The 18461-nt window shown below is 36.2% G+C and overlaps 1 protein-coding gene across 3 annotated transcripts in view; it reads right to left on the bottom strand.

Moving 5' to 3' along the window:
* Positions 1-18461, bottom strand: part of SOX6 (SRY-box transcription factor 6) — a gene marked incomplete at both ends in the record, with an annotated part of 642056 nt that overhangs the window by 124682 nt on the left and 498913 nt on the right. For 2 of the 3 annotated variants that reach the window (XM_079708162.1, XM_079708163.1), the window contains one exon: positions 7250-7373. In XM_079708162.1, the coding sequence (XP_079564288.1) occupies positions 7250-7373 (124 nt within the window). The remainder of the gene's footprint in view (positions 1-7249; positions 7374-18461) is intronic. The other variant, XM_079708164.1, reaches the window with a different exon arrangement.

Here is an 18461-nt window from a genome sequence, read left to right on the forward strand (position 1 = left end):
AAATCCACTGTCCTGCCCTAAACAACAGGTTTTAGCCAACATAATCAAATCCAGCTTTGCTACTCCAAGACACTACTCTATGCTGCACAGATGCTGTTCAGCTGGGGTAACTCACTACTGCACAATATTGCCTCAATGTCTAGATTCTCCTTACTTACATACTGTAATCTCAGTGATACTGTGCAAGAGGACTTTTTATAAAATGGTCCAAACTCATTGACTATATAACAGTATCTTCCCCCATAAAAAACAGCATTATTCCACCAGACCAAACAAATGAAGAGGAAATAGGCAGTCGACCTGAAAAAGAATTCAAAGTAATGAAAGTAAAGATGATGCAAAATCTTGGAAATACAAGAAACGTTTAACAAAGAACTAGAAACTAAAGAGAAAACAAACAATGATGAACAACACAATAAACGAAATTAAAAATTCTCTAGAAGGAATCAACAGAATAACTGAGGCAGAAAAATGGATAAGTGACCTGGAAGATAAAATAGTGGAAATAACTACCAAAGAGCAGAATTAGGAAATAAAAAGGAAAAGAATTGAGGACAGTCTCAGAGACCTCTGGGACAACATTAAATGCACCAACATTCGAATTATAGGGGTCCCCGAAGAAGAAGAGAAAAAAAAAGGGACTGAGAAAATATTTGAAGACATCATAGTTGGAAACGTCCCTGATATGGGAAACAAAAGAGTCAATCAAGTCTAGGAAGCACAAAGAGTCCCATACAGGATAAATCCAAGGAGAAACACACCAAGACACATATTAATCAAAGTATCAAAAATTAAATACAAAGAAAAAATATTAAAAGCAGCAAGGGAAAAGCAACAAATAACATACAAGGGAATCCCCATAAGGTTACCAGCTGATCTTTCAGCAGAAACTGTGCAAGCCAGAAGGGAGTGGCAGGACATATTTAAAGTGATGAAAGGGAAAAACCTACAACCAAGATTACTCTACCCAGCAAGGAACGCATTCAGATTCAACTGAACAGAGAAATTAAAACCTTTACAGACAAGCAAAAGCTAAAAGAATTCAGCACCACCAAACCAGCTTTACAACAAATGCCAAAGGAACTTCTCTAGAGAAGCAGGAAACACAAGAGAAGGAAAAGACCTACAATAACAAACCTAAAACAGTTAAGATCATGGTAATAGGAACATACATATCGATAATTACCTTAAATGTAAATGGATTAAATGCTCCAACCAAAAGACACAGACCGGCTGAATGGCTACATAAACAAGACACGTATATATGCTGTCTACAAGAGACCAACTTCAGACCTAGGGACACATACAGACTGAAGGTGAAGGGGTGGAAAAAGATATTCCATGCAAATGGAAATCAAAAGAAAGCTGGAGTAGCCATTCTCATATCAGACAAAATAGACTTTAAAATAAAGGCTATTACAAGAGACAAAGAAGGACACTACATAATGATCAAGGGATCAATCCAAGAAGAAGATATAACAGTTGTAAATATTTATGCACCCAACATAGGAGCACCTCAGTACATAAGGAAAATGCTAAAAGCCATAAAAGGGGAAATTGACAGTAACACAATCATAGTAGGGGACTTTAACACCCCACTTTCACCAATCGACAGATCATCCAAAATGAAAATAAATAAGGAAACACGAGCTTTAAATGACACATTAAACAAGATGGACTTAATTGATATTTACAGGACATTCCATCCCAAAACAACAGAATACACTTTCTTCTCAAGTGCTCATGGAACATTCTCCAGGATACATCATATCTTGGGTCACAAATCAAGCCTCAGTAAATTTAAGAAAACTGAAATCATATTAAGTATCTTTTCCAACCACAGCACTATGAGACTAGATATCAATTACAGGAAAACAAACTGTAAAAAACACAAACACATGGAGGCTAAACAATACACTACTTAATAACCAAGAGATCACTGAAGAAATCAAAGAGGAAATCAAAAATTATCTAGAAACAAATGACAATCAAAACACGACAACCCAAAACCTATGGGCTGCACAAAACCAGTTCTAAGACTGAAGTTTATAACAATACAATCCTACCTCAAGAAATAAGAAACATCTCAAACAAACAACCTAACCTTACACCTAAAGCAATTAGAGAAAGAAGAACAAGAAAACCCCAAATTTGGCAGAAGGAAAGAAATCATAAAGATCAGATCAGGAATAAATGAAAAAGAAGTGAAGGAAACAATAGCAAAGATCAATAAGACTAAAAGCTGGTTCTTTGAGAAGATAAACAAAATTGATAAAGCATTAGCCAGACTCATCAAGAAAAAAAGGAAGAAGACTCAAATCAACAGAATTAGAAATGGAAAAGGAGAAGTAACAACTGACACTGCAGAAATACAAAGGATCATGAGAGATTACTACAAGCAACTCTATGCCAATAAAATGGACAACCTGGAAGAAATGGACAAATTCTTAGAAAAGCACAACCTTCCGAGACTGAACCAGGAAGAAATAGAAAATATAAACAGACCAATCAGAAGCACTGAAATTGAGACTGTGATTAAAAACCTTCCAACAAACAAAACCTCAGGACCAGATGGCTTCACAGGAGAATTCCATCAAACATTTAGAGAAGAGCTAACACCTATCCTTCTCAAACTCTTCCATAATATAGCAGAGGGAGGAACACTCCCAAACTCATTCTACAAGGCCACCATCACCCTGAGACCAAAACCAGACAAAGATCTCACAAAAAAGGAAACTACAGGCCAATATCACTGATGAATATGGATGGAAAAATCCTCAACAAAATATTAGCAAACAGAATCCAACAGCACATTAAAAGGATCATACAACATGATTAAGTGGGGTTTATCCCAGGAATGCAAGGATTCTTCAATATACGCAAATCAATCAATGTGAAAAAACCATATTAACAAATTGAAGGAGAAAAACCGTATGATCGTCTCAATAGAGGCAGAAAAAGCTTTCAACAAAATTCAACACGCATTTATGATAAAAACCCTCCAGAAAGTAGGAATGGAGGGAACTTACCTCAACATAATAAAGGCCGTATATGACAAACCCACAGCCAACATCATTATCAATGGTGAAAAACTGAAACCATTTCCACTAAGATCAGGAATAGGACAAGGTTGCCTACTCTCACCACTATTATTCAACATAGTCGTGGAAGTTTTAGCCCCAGCAATAAGAGAAGATAAAGAAATAAAAGGAATCCAAATTGGAAAAGAAGAAGTAAAACTGTCACTGTTTGCAGATGGCATGATACTATACATAGAGAATCCTAAAGATGCTACCAGAAAACTACTAGAGCTAAGCAATGAACTTGGTAAAGTAGCAGGATACAAAATTAATGCTCAGAAATCTCTTGTAGTCCTATACACTAACAATAAAAAATCTATAGGAGAAATTAAGGAAACATGCCCATTTACCATTGCAACAAAAAGAATAAAATACCTAGGAAGAAACCTACCTAAGGAGACAAAAGACCTGTATGCAGAAAACTATAAGACACTGGTGAAAGAAATTAAAGATGATACAAACAGATGGAGAAATATACCATGTTCTTGGATTGGAAGAATCAACATTGTGAAAATGACTATACTACCCAAAGCCATCTACAGATTTAATGCAATCCCAATCAAATTACCAATGGCATTTTTCACAAAACTAGAAGAAAAAAATTCACAATTTGAATGGAAACACAAAAGACCCCGAATAGCTGAAGCAATCTTGAGAAAGAAAAATGGAGCTGGAGGAATCAGGCTCCCTGACTTCAGACCATACTACAAAGCTACAATAATCAAGACAGTACGGTACTGGCACAAAAACAGAAATATAGATCAATGGAACAGGAAAGAAAGCCTAGAGATAAACCCATGCACATATGGTAAGCTTACCTTTGATAAAGGAGGCAAGAGTACACAATGGAGAAAAGACAGCCTCTTCAATAAGTGGTGCTGGGAAAACTGGACAGCTACATGTAAAAGAATGAAATTAGAACACTCCCTAACACCATACACAAAAATAAACTCAAAATGGATTAAAGACCTAAATGTAAGACCAGACACTATAAAACTCTTAGAGGAAAACATAAGCAGAATACTCTCTGACATAAATCACAGCAAGATCTTTTTTGACCGACCTCCTAGAGTAATGGAAATAAAAACAAAAATAAACAAATGGGACCTAATGAAACTTAAAAGCTTTTGCACAGCAAAGGAAGCCATAAACAAGACAAAAAGACAACCCTAGAATGGGAGAAAATATTTGCAAATGAAGCAACAGACAAAGGATTAATCTCCAAAATATACAAACAGCTCACGCAGCTCAATATCAAAGAAACAAACAACCCAATCCAAAACTGGGCAGAAGACCTAAATAGACATTTCTCCAAAGAAGGTATACACATCGCCAACAAACACATGATAGGATGCTCAACATCACTAATCATTAGGGAAATGTAAATCAAAAGTACAACGAGGTATCACCTCACACCAGTCAGAATGGTCATCATCAAAAAATCTACAAACAGGGCTTCCCTGGTAGCGCAGTGGTTGAGAGTCTGCCTGCTGATGCAGGGGACACGGGTTCACGCCCTGGTCCGGGAAGATCCCACATGCCGTGGAGTGGCTGGGCCCGTGAGCCATGGCCACTGAGCCTGCACATCCGGAGCTTGTGCTCTGCAGCAGGAGAGGCCACAACAATGAGAGGCCCGCGTACCACACACACACAAAAAATCTACAAACAAGAAATGCGGAGAGGGTGTGGAGAAAAGGGAACCCTTTTGCACTGTTGGTGGGAATGTAAACTGATACAGCCACTATGCAGAACAAAATGGAAGTTCCTTAAAAAACTAAAAATAGAACTACCAAACAACCCAGCAATCCCAGTACTGGACATATACCCTGACAAAACCATAATTCAATAAGAGTCATGTACCACAATATTCACTGCAGCTCTATTTACAATAGCCAGGACATGGATGCAACCTAAGTGTCCCTCAACAAATGAATGCATAAAAAAGATGTGTCATATATATACAATGGAATATTACTCAGCCTTTAAAAGAAACGAAATTGAGATATTTGTAGTGAGGTGGATGGACCTAGAGACTGTCATATAGAGTGAAGTAAGTCAGAAAGAGAAAAACAAATACCGTATGCTAACACATATATATGGAATCTAAAAAAAAAAAAGAAAGGTTCTGAAGAACCTAGGGGCAGGACAGGAATAAAGACGTAGATGGAGAGAATGGACTTGAGGGCACAGGGAGGGGGAAGGGTAAGCTGGGACGAAGTGAGAGAGTGGCATGGACATATATACACTACCAAATGTAAAACAGATAGCTAGTGGGAAGCAGCCGCATAGCACAGGGAGATCAGCTCCGTGCTTTGTGTCCACCTAGAGGGGTGGGATAGGGAGGGTGGGAGGGAGACGCAAGAGGGAGGAATATGGGGATATATGTATATGTATAGCTGATTCACTTTGTGATACAGCAGAAACTAACATACCATTGTTAAAGCAATTATACTGCAATAAAGATGTTAAAAAACAAGAAAACAGTATTATTGTCTTAACAAAATTACATAACATGTCAATTATGTTGATATCTGTGTCTAGAAGAAAATAAGGCCCATAACCTGATTTTGAAATGTGGAGAATTTTAAATTTAAAAACATGGAAATTAAATAGTTTCCACATACAGTTCATTTAAAAAGTTTCCAAAACTGGTGTAGGGATAACAACTCAGATTCAGGTTAAACCAGTAAACTTAGTTTACACCAACATTCCGAAGGACGTCAAGGTGAAGAAAGCTCAAAACTACTTATAGAGATCAGAGAAGAAGTGAACCACTGCATTGACAGAAAGATATTCTCCGACAAAATATTATCTTGTCCTTAATATGGATACTAATTTCGCAGAATATAACTTGCTCTAAAAATTCTGCTCTAGAAAAATCAACTTTTAACTTTGAGTAACACAATTTTCATTCACTGTGATATCCAAAAACCGTTGTTAATCCTAGTTTTGACTGCTTTATATCTGCGGAATTTTTAAAGACAGTCCTTAAATTAGCCAATCGCTTAAGATCTCTATTCTTTGAATAATTTGGGTTTTGACACAGACATCTTTCCTTTCCTCACAAGGAAGGGGGTTTTCTACCAAAAGCATAAGAGTAATTGATGGCAAAAAACAGATGTTAAAACCCACTAGGTTTGTTTTTATGCTATTTAGTAACATTCCTTACAGAGAATTTTAGTAAAGTGATTTATACTTTATTATTGCTTTAAGCATATTAAAATACCTTTGTTCACTTTATAAACCCATACACAAAGAAACCGCTGCAGTCAGGTTTGTTGCACTCAGACTTGGTGGTTAATATAATCAGGTTAATATGTTAAAAAGAACTTGACACAGAAATTATTAATGAGTAGAACAAGGTCACTACTTCTGAGCTGAGGTCAGTTACAAAGAATGCACAAATGAAATTCAGGTTGACTTTTTATTTACTTGACTATCTTCTTACATTGGATTCCTTTGGCAACATATCTTTAAACATTTAAAGCCCTGTTTACAAGGATGCTCTGAAAGAAACTTCAAACCATTATGCCCCTAATTGAATTCCCCAGGAGTCCAGTAAACTCAGAGGAATAAAGAAAAATCATAACATTTGCTAAATCATCTCAAAACATACTTCACTGCAAGGTTATGTGTCCTGTTTTTTGCGGTTCAAAGATGAATAAGAAAATACAACTGAATGCTTCATTATTTAGACTAAAATCAAAAAGAATTTTACCTATTAGTAGCAAGCTAATTAAATCAGTCCAGTTTTAACTCTTCTTCCAAGAGAAATCAGACAACACACAATAATAGCATTTTATACTGTATGTGACCACTCTCCTAGAGTAGAAAAGCTCTCAGGAGGAGCAAAGTATCTTTAACCAAAGACAATTATTCACAGTAAAGGTATGAGAGAAAGCTGACAAAAATTTATAGTCCTGAGGGAAAGTAGCATTTTATCTGTGAATTCAGAACAAACTCAAGTGGAAGAAGAGAAAGTAAAAGTTTTTAGCAACCGATTCGTTTAATAACATGCCCCCTTCACAATTCTAATTTTACTTTAAAATAGCTTTTATGATCTTTTTATTCATAGTTCCTTCATATGCTTCTGTGCTTGTTGTGATCACTAAGCAAAAACATATGGATCTTAGCATTCCCCAAAGAATGTTAAATCCCTTTCTACTTACCTGGTTTGTATGTTATTCCAGGGGGGAAGAGGAATCCCTGTTGGGCAGCAGCGGCTGCTGCCAGGGTCCGCTGGTCATGTGGAAAAATTGGGATCATGAGCGGAGGCATGTGACCCTGAACCTGCTAAACAGAAGAGAGCCTATGATCAGACAGAGAGCAAATGTATGCCAAGGAGTATTTGTTTTTCACCCCTGGTGGTGTGCTGGTACCCAAATAGCCACCCACTTCTAACCTCATTCCAAATCTGCTCCCTGAGAAAAATTCAGGCTAAATTCACCAAATCCCTTTCGGATTCCACTGGTACACCAAGGACATAACCTCATTGTGAATTTGCCTCATCCCTGCTTCCACTAAATTATAGTTAATGTTTATCTTTTATCTTGACTCTTTTTCCTTTTATTTTCTTTCTTTTTTTAAAACAAAGAACTAGAAGAAATGTTTTCTTCTGTCACCTTACAATGTTGAAAGGTTTTGCCCTTTCACCTGCTTTGCATTCTGTACTTTATTTTGAAAATAGTACTTAGCATCTTTGATCAGAAAGTAATGTCTAATTGTTATATATTCCAAAAGCTGTAGCTCCCCAGTTTAGGTATCTTATTTCAAAGCCTCATTGCATTATGTTAAACATATAGCTCTTCAGATTTAAGGCTACTACATCTTGGCTCCCAATTAAACTAATATTCTTTGCCATCCACACCTCGATGTAACACATAAATTGCTTGTCTGGCTAAGCAGTTTTACAGCTTTATGCACTACCATGTAGCTGAGTAATTATGGAGTTGTATTCAGAGAGCACTTCATAATAAATCCTACTATATCAAATTTTATTTGACCTCAATAAATGTATCAAAGAGCACAAAAATGCAAAACAGAAAATCTTCACTCTATATCAGTATTTGTATTCCATATAAAGAAAATAAGAACTATGACAGAATCATGTCTATGAAAATCATATTTTAATTTCCTAGCTCCCTCCCTTACTCTATGCATGCTGCCCTGATTCCAATAGCATCACAGGAAGGTTCTGTGCTGGCTTTTAGGGCATGATTTTATAAATTAAACTATAGGACTTTTGTTATTTAAAGATCAAAACTAGGATGTACTAAGAGAAATGATTTTTAAGTTCAAACTGGGTCTTTGCCCTCCTTACTAGTGTAAAAGAGCTGTATTATATCCTGTTTAAGATACAAACCTTTCCCAGTAATTCTACCAACCCCAAACTCTTCCCCCGTTTAAATTCCTAAATCTTCTCTTTAGGCAAAATTCCATATACTGGCTGATGACCCTGTTTAAATAGCACCAACTTGCCTTGTCCTGTCCCTGTTCCCTCCACAGCCAGGGACATAGTGCAAAAATGTTCCTGTGTAGGTCTAAGAGGTTTCATTTACCAACAGTTTCTCTCTAGGGAAAGTCCTAAGATGTGGGTTAATAAAGGGCAAGCAAAAAATAAACACTTTACAGTATTTTTCAGAATTCATTTCTCAGGAAAATCAACTTATAATAAAAAGGTCTTTGTGCAATTACTACCTTGCCAGTGGGGCGTGAAAGAAACTAGCTTTGGGCAGCTATTTTTTCCATTTTAGCTGAGGTAAGCCCAAGTTTTGTACATTAGAGTACCGACTTGGCCTGCTTAAACTGGAGCTGATCCCCTAGCACCCAGGTCTTGCCTTTAACCTAACCCTGAAGAAAAGCACTAGGTTCGCTGTTCAACTCCAGCTTGTTGTGACCTGATGCAAACCTGAGATGTCAAAGACGACAGCACTGTTCTATGTCAGAAAATTAAAAAATGATATTTTTGTGGGTGACTATTGTGCAGTGCAAGAGTATATCAAAGGAAATCACTTCATTTACTTCTAGAAATATGGTCCTAGCATGTACCCAGAACACAGCACAGATGCTTCACATTCTAAAGAAAGGAAACAAGAAACTGAGGAGTCTAGGTATCAAATTTATTTATTCTTTCCTTCTTTCATTTAACAAACATTTATTAAGTTATTATTATGTGTGGATCTTGAAAAGTAGCTGGAAAAATGGGGGCTATTTTGCTTGGGAGAGAGAAGATATATGCTTATGTTCAAATATTTGAAAGAATTATGTATGGAAGAAGAACCAGATTAAGTCTGAGCAGTTACAAAGGGCAGATCTAGGCTCAAAAGAAAGAGATTTTAGGGAAGTTGAATGCAAAGAATTTTCTAATAATGAGCTATTCAATAATCACTGTGATTAAAGAGGTTGTGTGTGCCATTTCCCAAGAGGTGGTCAAGTAAAGGCTGTATACTCATCTGTTAGAGATACTTTAAAGGATATGCATAACTAAAACCCTGATTAGATAATGACCTATAGTGCCTTTTCAACTTTATAATTCTATGATTGTTTAAAAATCAACATTAGGAAGATAATGGCATATAGTCATTCCTTTACTGATTCATTCAACACATATTTTTATTCAGAATCTACTATGCCTACAAAGGCTTTGCTGTCAAATGAATCTGAGCTTAAATCTATACACTGCCATTTCTTTGGCTGTGTGATCTTGAGCAGTTACTTAGCCTTGCTGAGTCTATTTCCTCATGTAAAAACCAAAGCTAATGATACTACCTTACATGGTTGTTGTGAGGATTAAATAAACAAGAAAAGTAACGCTTGTGGCACAGTGACTGGCATATAATAGGCACTAAGTAAATGTTAGATCCTTGCTTTTCTCTTATATAGTTTGCAATTCAGTACTAGAAAATTATCAAATTACTGATAAAACAAGAAACAGTGGATCTTAATCCATAACTCTACTTCAAAAAAAGAAAACATGAGCCAAATAAATAATTCAGTTTGGCAGGCAGAGGCTTGTTTGTTCTTAGCAGACCCATGCCTCACAGAGCATTATCCCATCCCAAATATCCAGAAAACCAAGAAAAAGAAGGTGGGATTAAAAAGCTCATTTGAAGATGTAATTTGGGATCTTTAGTGTTATTCATTAAACAGCATCTTCGAATGAAAACATAATTTTATTTTTACATTGGTGCCCAAGCTCTTCAGATCTTAAGACAACATAAAGGGATCAATGGCAATTAGGCATCAGACCTTAATTATTGAAACTTGGTGTCTGAAGATATTTCCTTTGTAACTAGCTACGCACATGAGATAATTAAGTAGGCCACCTAAGGTCATTTTTTTTTAAACTTTTTATTTTATGTTGGAGTATAGCTGATTAACAATGTTGTGATAGTTTCAGGTGCACAGCAAAGCAAGTCAGCCATACGTATACATGTATCCATTCTTCCCCAGACTCCCCTCCCATCCAGGCTGCCACATAACATTGCGCAGAGTTCCCTGTGCTATATAGTAGGTCCTAAGGTCATTTTTAATGCCAAAGAGCTGCAGGTGCTTCATATTAACAAAAGCTGTAAAAATTTAGGGAAGCTCTTTTCTGTCCATCACCCTCTACAAGGTAGGATATTTTAGAAAGTTTCAATGTTAACTATTAGGTAAGAGGCAGTTTCAATAAACTGAGGGACAAAGTAAATAAGGAGGGGGACAGAAGGCATTGTGAAAGCAATGATAATGATGGAATCACAGAGTTGAAATGGAGCTTAGAGTTTATCTAACCTAGTAGTTCTCAAAGTGTGGTACCTGACCAGCAGCATCAGCAGCATCTAACTTCAAAAAGCAAATTATCAGACTTCACCCCAGACCTATGAATCAGAAACTCTGGAGGTTGGGTCCAACAGTCCAAAATTTAGACTAAAATTTAATCCAGAGAAGTGATTCTCAAACTTCTATGGACTTCAGAATCAACCAGAGGGCTTATTAAAACAAAAATTGTTCGACCCCACACACAGAGTCCCTGGATCAGTAGATCTGAGGGGGAAACCTGAGAGTGTACTGTTCTAACAAGTTCCCAGGTGAAGCTAGTTAGTGCTGTTGGTCCAGGGACCATTCTCTGAGAATCACTAATCCAATTCAAACCTCACAATTTACACATAAGGAACCAGGTGGCTTAGAGAAGGTAAGGCTATCACTGTCATAGGCAGTGTGGAGGTCACACTGCCTATGACAGAGCTGGATCTAGAATCCAGAACTGCTAACCACCCTGTCCAGTGCTTTTTCCATTATATCACATGGACTTCATTGATAGAAAAGAGAGAAATCATGTGTGTGTACACTCTTTGTATAGAGAAAATCTGGGGGGCTACAACTGAAAATAATTTTATATTTCAGAGGTGTGTCTCTGGAGGTGACTGGGAGTATAGATATTATGTTGTTCAGTTTTAGTCTGTTCCTTCTCTCTTATTTTATACCCAGAATATTTGATCTCGAATCTATTGTCATTAATTCCAGTTAATTCATTAGCAATAATCATTTAGCTCCAAATGATAAAATTGCCCTTAACTCATTTTAAGTAAAATAATAATATGAAAACTCAAAATGCCCTTTATTAAATACAAGCCAAAATATCCAGTAGCCATTTAGAATACAGGCTGAGAGATGATGAAAAGTTCCTCTTTTATCTCTAATTATAGAAATCATCATCATCATCATCATCCTCATCACAGCAACTAATATTTTCCAGCATTTCCTATATGTCAAGCACTGGGAAGTGATTTACATGCTCTATCTCATTTAATTCTCAAAACTTTGTGAGGTACCTACTGTTATTATCCTCATTTATTTAATGACAAAGACAAAACCATGAGAGGTTAGGAAACTTAGTCAATTAAAAAGTGGTAGAGCCAAGATTCAAGGGCAGGTATGTCAGGCTCAAAGTCTATACTTTAAGTACTATATTATATTAATCATAAAGTCATCTTTTGCTAAACAGACCTAAATGACATAAGGAATATAATTCTTTGTGATAACAATTATTTGATTGAAAGTTTTATAAATATAATTATAAATTTACATGTGGCTGTAACAAATAATACAGAAAGGTCCCATGTTCACTTAACTCAGTTTCCTCCAATGGTAACATCTTGAAAAATTATAGAATAATATTATAACCAGGGCACTGACATTGATACAATCCAAAAATCTTATTCAGATTTCACAAGTGGGATACCATTTAAAAGAAATTATGTGTCTTAAAAACTAGCAAGGGTAATGAAGGTCTATGAATACTTACGACTGCTATCTTTCATACAAAGCTCACCAGTATGACCCAGTGCAAATAATGTGAGTGGAAATCATGAATTAAAGCAACAATTTCTCCTCTCATAGCTTTCCATTTATTTTACTTACTAGATTATTGGTTGACGGTGGGACAAAAATGGAAAGCAAGGGCAAGGTGTGGGGGAGAGGTAAGGAAAGAGGGCTTGGTGGCCACACAAGAATCACATAAATATCCAAAATATTTTTCTTCTATGGAAGTTGTGAATTAAGTTTACTGCACTGCATGTCATTGCCTAAGGCAGATAAAGAATTTTGAAAATATAGAAAAGCCCCACCCTGCTCTGAAGAATGTAAGCCTGCCTTTCCTCTTCCTTCCCATCATCCTATTTTCCCATTTGGTGATGTGCCAGGAAAGGCAGTCACATTGTAAACAGCAACCTTCAAAAATATTTTACTAAAGAATAAGAAATAATAGAATTCCCCTCACTCCATCAAAGAGTGACCAGTCTCCAGATGTCTTTTCCAGGAAGTTATCAAAATTTCAAATAGCATCTTTTTTTCTTGAGAGTGTGGTTTTCCCTTAGCCCAAATTCAGAGATTCTTTAATTATCCCATAGGTAAAAGTAAAACTGATTTTGTTAATATAAAGAGTAAAACAATGTGACCAAAAATAATCTCTGAGCATGAAACTGCATTATTTTTATTGCTTTGGAAGTCAGCACTAACTGATAGGGTATGTAAGTTGAATGACTAATGAGAAACCAGGAACCCCATCATAGGTGAAGCCTAGTCAGTGCATTAGGAAAGAAACAAACTGTATCCCCCAAAGCACAACTGTCCATTAATTCTAAACTTCCACAATCCCGGACCAAAGCATTTCCCTTCTGCAGAGGGTAGGGAACATATTCTTGATCAAATAGGCTACATGCCCAGAAATTTTAATTGCTACGGTGTTCCTCACATCTTTCAGACAATCAAGACAGCAGCAGATGCATGTGAAACACTTAGGTTCTGACTCTTCCTATTCATAAAACAGCATTGTTGCATCAACACTTATGCCCTTTGTTTTCTCTGTGCTAAGCTGTTGATGATGCCATTTTTTGCCATCTGCCCCAGAGCTTCATTAAAGATACATGAATGGGCTAACTGGCCTGATATCTTGTGAGGAACAGGTGCTATTGTTTGTCCCTGAAGACTTGCACTAAAGATATGACTCAGAATACTTGAGAAAGAGCATCTGCAGCAGTCAGTCAGAGAGCAACTTGGCAGAGACCTGGCTACGTGCTAATATGCAGAGTGACACTCGGGGGCTCATTTTCTTTCATGAGGATTATTTAACTTTTCTTAGTGATAGGAAATAAGTATTTATTGAAAATCATGAACATATTAATGTCTATTACTAAGTTAAAGACAGTGAGCAAGTGAAGATCTTTTTAATGCCTTATTTCTAGAAAATCATTCCTCATGTGATTTAATTGGATAAAGCTTCTTTAATCTGTTGGAAGGAATGTTTCCAACATTTGTAAATCATGACAGAGGGAGGGAAAGACAGAGACAGAAAATACTGAGAGAGAAAGAGCCATCAGAGAGGGAGAGGCAGGGCATACAAACAGAAAGGGGCGGGGGTAGGGATGGGGGTGGAATTTCCTTAAAGGCCCTATTCTTTATTGCAAAGAATAGCTGAGTCATTTGCATAACGTGTTACCATTATAAAAGCTGCAGTGTCTAGAGTGAAAGAAATAAAGTCCCCAGAACCTTACATGAAAAGCCTTCAAGGTCATGGAGGTATCTTCTTACTGCCAAAAAATGCATGCCAGATCTCAGTTAATTCTGGAGAGTTAGGAGGGAAAAGGTCTCATTTGATAGGACAAATTAGTGCTTTAACACAAAACTTTTAGTTTCAAAACTTTTTTTTTTTTTTTTTTTGTCGAAAATGTTAAGACTCTGCTTTGTCCTGACTTAAAAAGCAATATAATGCAGTGGTCAACATTTTGAACTGCTCTTGGTTGACCATAGTTTGAAGTATACTAAGGAACTTTGTATACAGCCTACCTGACTATTCTCTAATTGTTTCAATTCATTAATCATCTCTCACCAAGTAAACTGAGTGTCCTGAATGGCCTGTGACATTTATATTTCTATACACCCCATTGTTCTTATCACAGGACTAAGAATATAGTAGGCATTTTGTGTCAACTAATCAACGTGAGAACCATCAAGGACTTAAGAACTGGTTTTCTGAGCACTAATTTCCATAGGGTAGTATTATTGCTAATACAACTGCAAAAAGTATAGAGCTGTAGTTGTTCTCATTAAAGAAGAGAATTCAAGAATGACTTTTAAATAAATCTTGATATCACTTTGTCTGCTTTTCATTTGTCTTATTTAGCAAATCTCTGGCTGCTATAGCTAATGGAGGATTGCAAATCCTTGCTTGTAGGGAATCCAGCTAGCTCTAGCAGGAGAATAATCACACTGAAATTTTATCAGGAGCAATTCTGGGACACAAATTTTCTGAGTATTTAAGAACACAGAGTCCAATCTTCCCAGATATTTTCCACCAACATCCAATGGATAATCATTGTACAAATAATGTAAGAAAAAGATCCTGTAGCTCGTGGGAAGCAGCCGCACAGCACAGGGAGATCAGTTCTGTGCTTTGTGACCACCTAGAGGGGTGGGATAGGGAGGGTGGGAGGGAGATGCAAGAGGTAGGGGATATGAGGATATATGTATATGTATAGCTGATTCACTTTGTGATACAGCAGAAACTAACACACCATTATAAAGCAATTATACTCCAATAAAGATGTTTTTTAAAAATGCTGTTTTGTTTGGTTTTGTTTGTTTGTTGAAGGCAAGATGTTTTCTCTCTCAAACTCCCACAAGGATAATATACAAAACACTTTGTTACCATTGTTAACGTTCATCTTTAATATAATTCAATTTCTTCCTAGAATTTTGTATATTGCTGCCGCAACTCTTTTCAAAATCTTCACTAAAGGGCCAGGAAAAATCCTGAAAAGGTAGAACAAACTCAAGATATTGCAGTTTAAAGGCATCCTTTTTAAAAACTCAGGCTTTAGTCTTTCAAAGTCATATGTTTTAGTTTGAACATTAATGAAGAACTAACTTTACGTTTGTAATATGTATTTTTCTATATGTATATTATACTTAAATGAAAAGTTAATTTTAAGAAAAATGGAAAATAGCTTCAGTAGTTTACTTGTCTTTACTAATTTACACTATTAAATATATCTAATAAAATATCTAAAATATTCATAGGAAAAATGGAGACAATACGTATTGTCACTAGCTTCACTACGTCCCCACCCTCACTACCAAGAGTAAGACATGAAAGCAAAACAAACTCCTTTTTTTTTTTTTTTTTTTTTGTGGTACACGGGCCTCTCACTGTTGTGGCCTCCCCCGTTGCGGAGCACAGGCTCCGGACACGCAGGCCCAGTGGCCATGGCTCACGGGCCTAGCCGCTCCACGGCATGTGGGATCTTCCTGGACTGGGGCACGAACCAGTGTCCCCTGCATTGGCAGGCGGACTCTCAACCACTGCGCCAGCAGGGAAGCCCAGCAACTCCTTTTTTAGGCTGGTCTTTCAGATAGCTATTTCAAATCCACTTCACAGTCTAGTACTTTCCAGCTCCCTTCCTTGGTTACACAGAAGAGAAATGATCATTGAGAGTAGGAGTACAATGGCTCCATTTATCAGGTCAATAGCACATTTAAAAAATCTCCTTTAGGTATATATTCAGAGAGAAATTTAATGGCCCTGAAAGGGCCAGTCCTGTCCTTTGTGTTAACACCTTTTTATATTCTCAGCATACTGTATACACTCTGTTCTATTTGTATTTTCTAAAATGGACAAATATCTCATTAATCCACCAGGATCATCAGTAGTCAAAACGTCACTACTTTATCTCTCATTCATTTGTACATATTCTGTTAAAATAGTGAATTTTCAAAGAAAAGAACATGGATTTAGTACTAATGTAATCATGATTCCTAGCATCTCTTACTTATTTGTCTCCTTGCTCCCTGAAATAAAGAGCTCCACACATACAAAATGACCTCTTAGGCCTCTAAGAGGTATGCTACTCTGTAAGGGAAGTCAGTAGTGCCTGTCTTCATTCAACAACCTTTCATTGAGCACCTAGCACAATCTGCCCGGTACTATGCTGAGCACTACGAATAAAAAGATGCCTAAGAGAAGTCCATAGCTTTATTTTATCAGGTAGCAGTGTTAAGTTTGTTTTCACTTACATAGTAATAGAAATCATCCAGTTTGTCAGCTTACTTTGGAATAGGGTCAACAGAGAAAGGAAAGATTTGCTTAAAAAGGGAAATAAATTACAAAAAAAATTCCATTATGTATCTTTCCATAGTCTTCCTATAGTCTAAAACCAAGAAAAGTTTTGAGAGTATTTATGAGGACAAAAGTCAGATTACTTCATAAAATGGATGACAAATGTTAATTAAATGTGTTTAAATTATCTTACTATGCTTTAAGAAACTCTCACCAGGAGGGAAGTAGTATGTCCTGGCCATAAAGAAATTAATAAAACATGTTATGCAAAAGTAAAATTTATGATTCATTTGGAATTAGATATGTACCACCTTTTCAATCCATACAAATGCATAATCTTGTCAATTAAATATTATTGTTAAGGTCTAGTAGTATGTTAAAATCACTTTAAAGTGCAACTAAGGAAAATTCATGTGTGTTTATTACTCCTTAAGGATCTATTAGTGGGTATTTTATTCAGATTCGTGCTGTAAAATCTGCATAAACTCAGCATATTGTTATCCCCATGTGTGCATTTGTTTGGTTAAAGCAGAACAGCAAATCTCAATTTTTGCAACTTCTGAAAAAGTCAAGAGAACTAAAACAGTCTTAATTTTAATCAGATACAAACAGTTATCACTACAGAAGTGAAGAGTTGACTATTATGCAAATAGTCTCAGTTAGTGGTCACCAGGCCATCACAGAAGACTGAGCTAGTCAATTATTTTAGATATTTCCAAAGACTAGTGAAGATGAATGTTTCTTATTCCACCCTGTCTTATTTCCACAGAAGTATGAAACACATTAGAGACTAATGATTGTTGTTCTCAGATGGAAACCCCATTAAATACACAATGATCAAAGTGTTTTGCCAAGATGGAAATTAATTTTTTTAAATTCTGTATAAATGCCACATAAATGTAGTAACATTTTTGAAGAATGTGGCATTCCTTTGTTTCTAACAACCAAATTCAGATATAAAGCTTTCACAAACTTTTGACCTGTAATGAAGGCAATCTGGCTTTTACCCCTGAAGTATTTTACACAGCCTTATTCTGTTACCAATGACCAGAGTTCAATTATTAAATTCCTCCTCCAGAAATGCAGGCTTACCTCTTAAACTACAGGTTTTGTTAAAATTATGCACAAGCAACTTAAAGGCAGGGACTTTGTATCTTAGTAAAAATCCCTCTCTTGCACAGAGTAGGGACTCAACAAATATTTGTAACATAAATGCATTAAAGAACTTTCATTGTCTGTTATTTTAAAACTAAGCTACAATAATTTTGATAATTTTTATATCTTCTGAATCAATTTGAAGTCCTTTTATCATTTGAAATCCTCAAATCGAGGCAATAGAAGTATACCTCTGCTTCAAACATACTTCATTACAGCAATCTTTTCTTTTGGCATGCCACAGTCTGACTTTGAAGTCCACTAGTTGGTAAGAAAATACAAAAATTGATTTTGTTCATTTAGTTGAAGATACTTTTAATGACTGAACTCTCCTAGTATATCTGTTAAAATTCTTCTATAGTATAATTTAGAGATGCCTCTAAGCTTCTTTAATAATTTCATCATCATCAGTTATAATCCTTAACTGACGGAAATAAGCCATTCTCATCAGAAGAGCCAGAAATACAGTTTTCCAAAATAATTTTTTAAACGTTTGTTTTATCACAGTGGGCTGGTTATGCAATATAGAATGAATGACGGAAAAACATTTAAGCATCACCTATCGTGGAGAGCAGAAACAGTTTCTTTCTTAAGCTAGAAGGGCTAAGAAACATAAACTCTGAACAGAACAT

This window comes from Hyperoodon ampullatus, assembly GCF_949752795.1.
Source record: "Hyperoodon ampullatus genome assembly, chromosome: 7".
NCBI lineage: Eukaryota > Metazoa > Chordata > Mammalia > Artiodactyla > Ziphiidae > Hyperoodon > Hyperoodon ampullatus.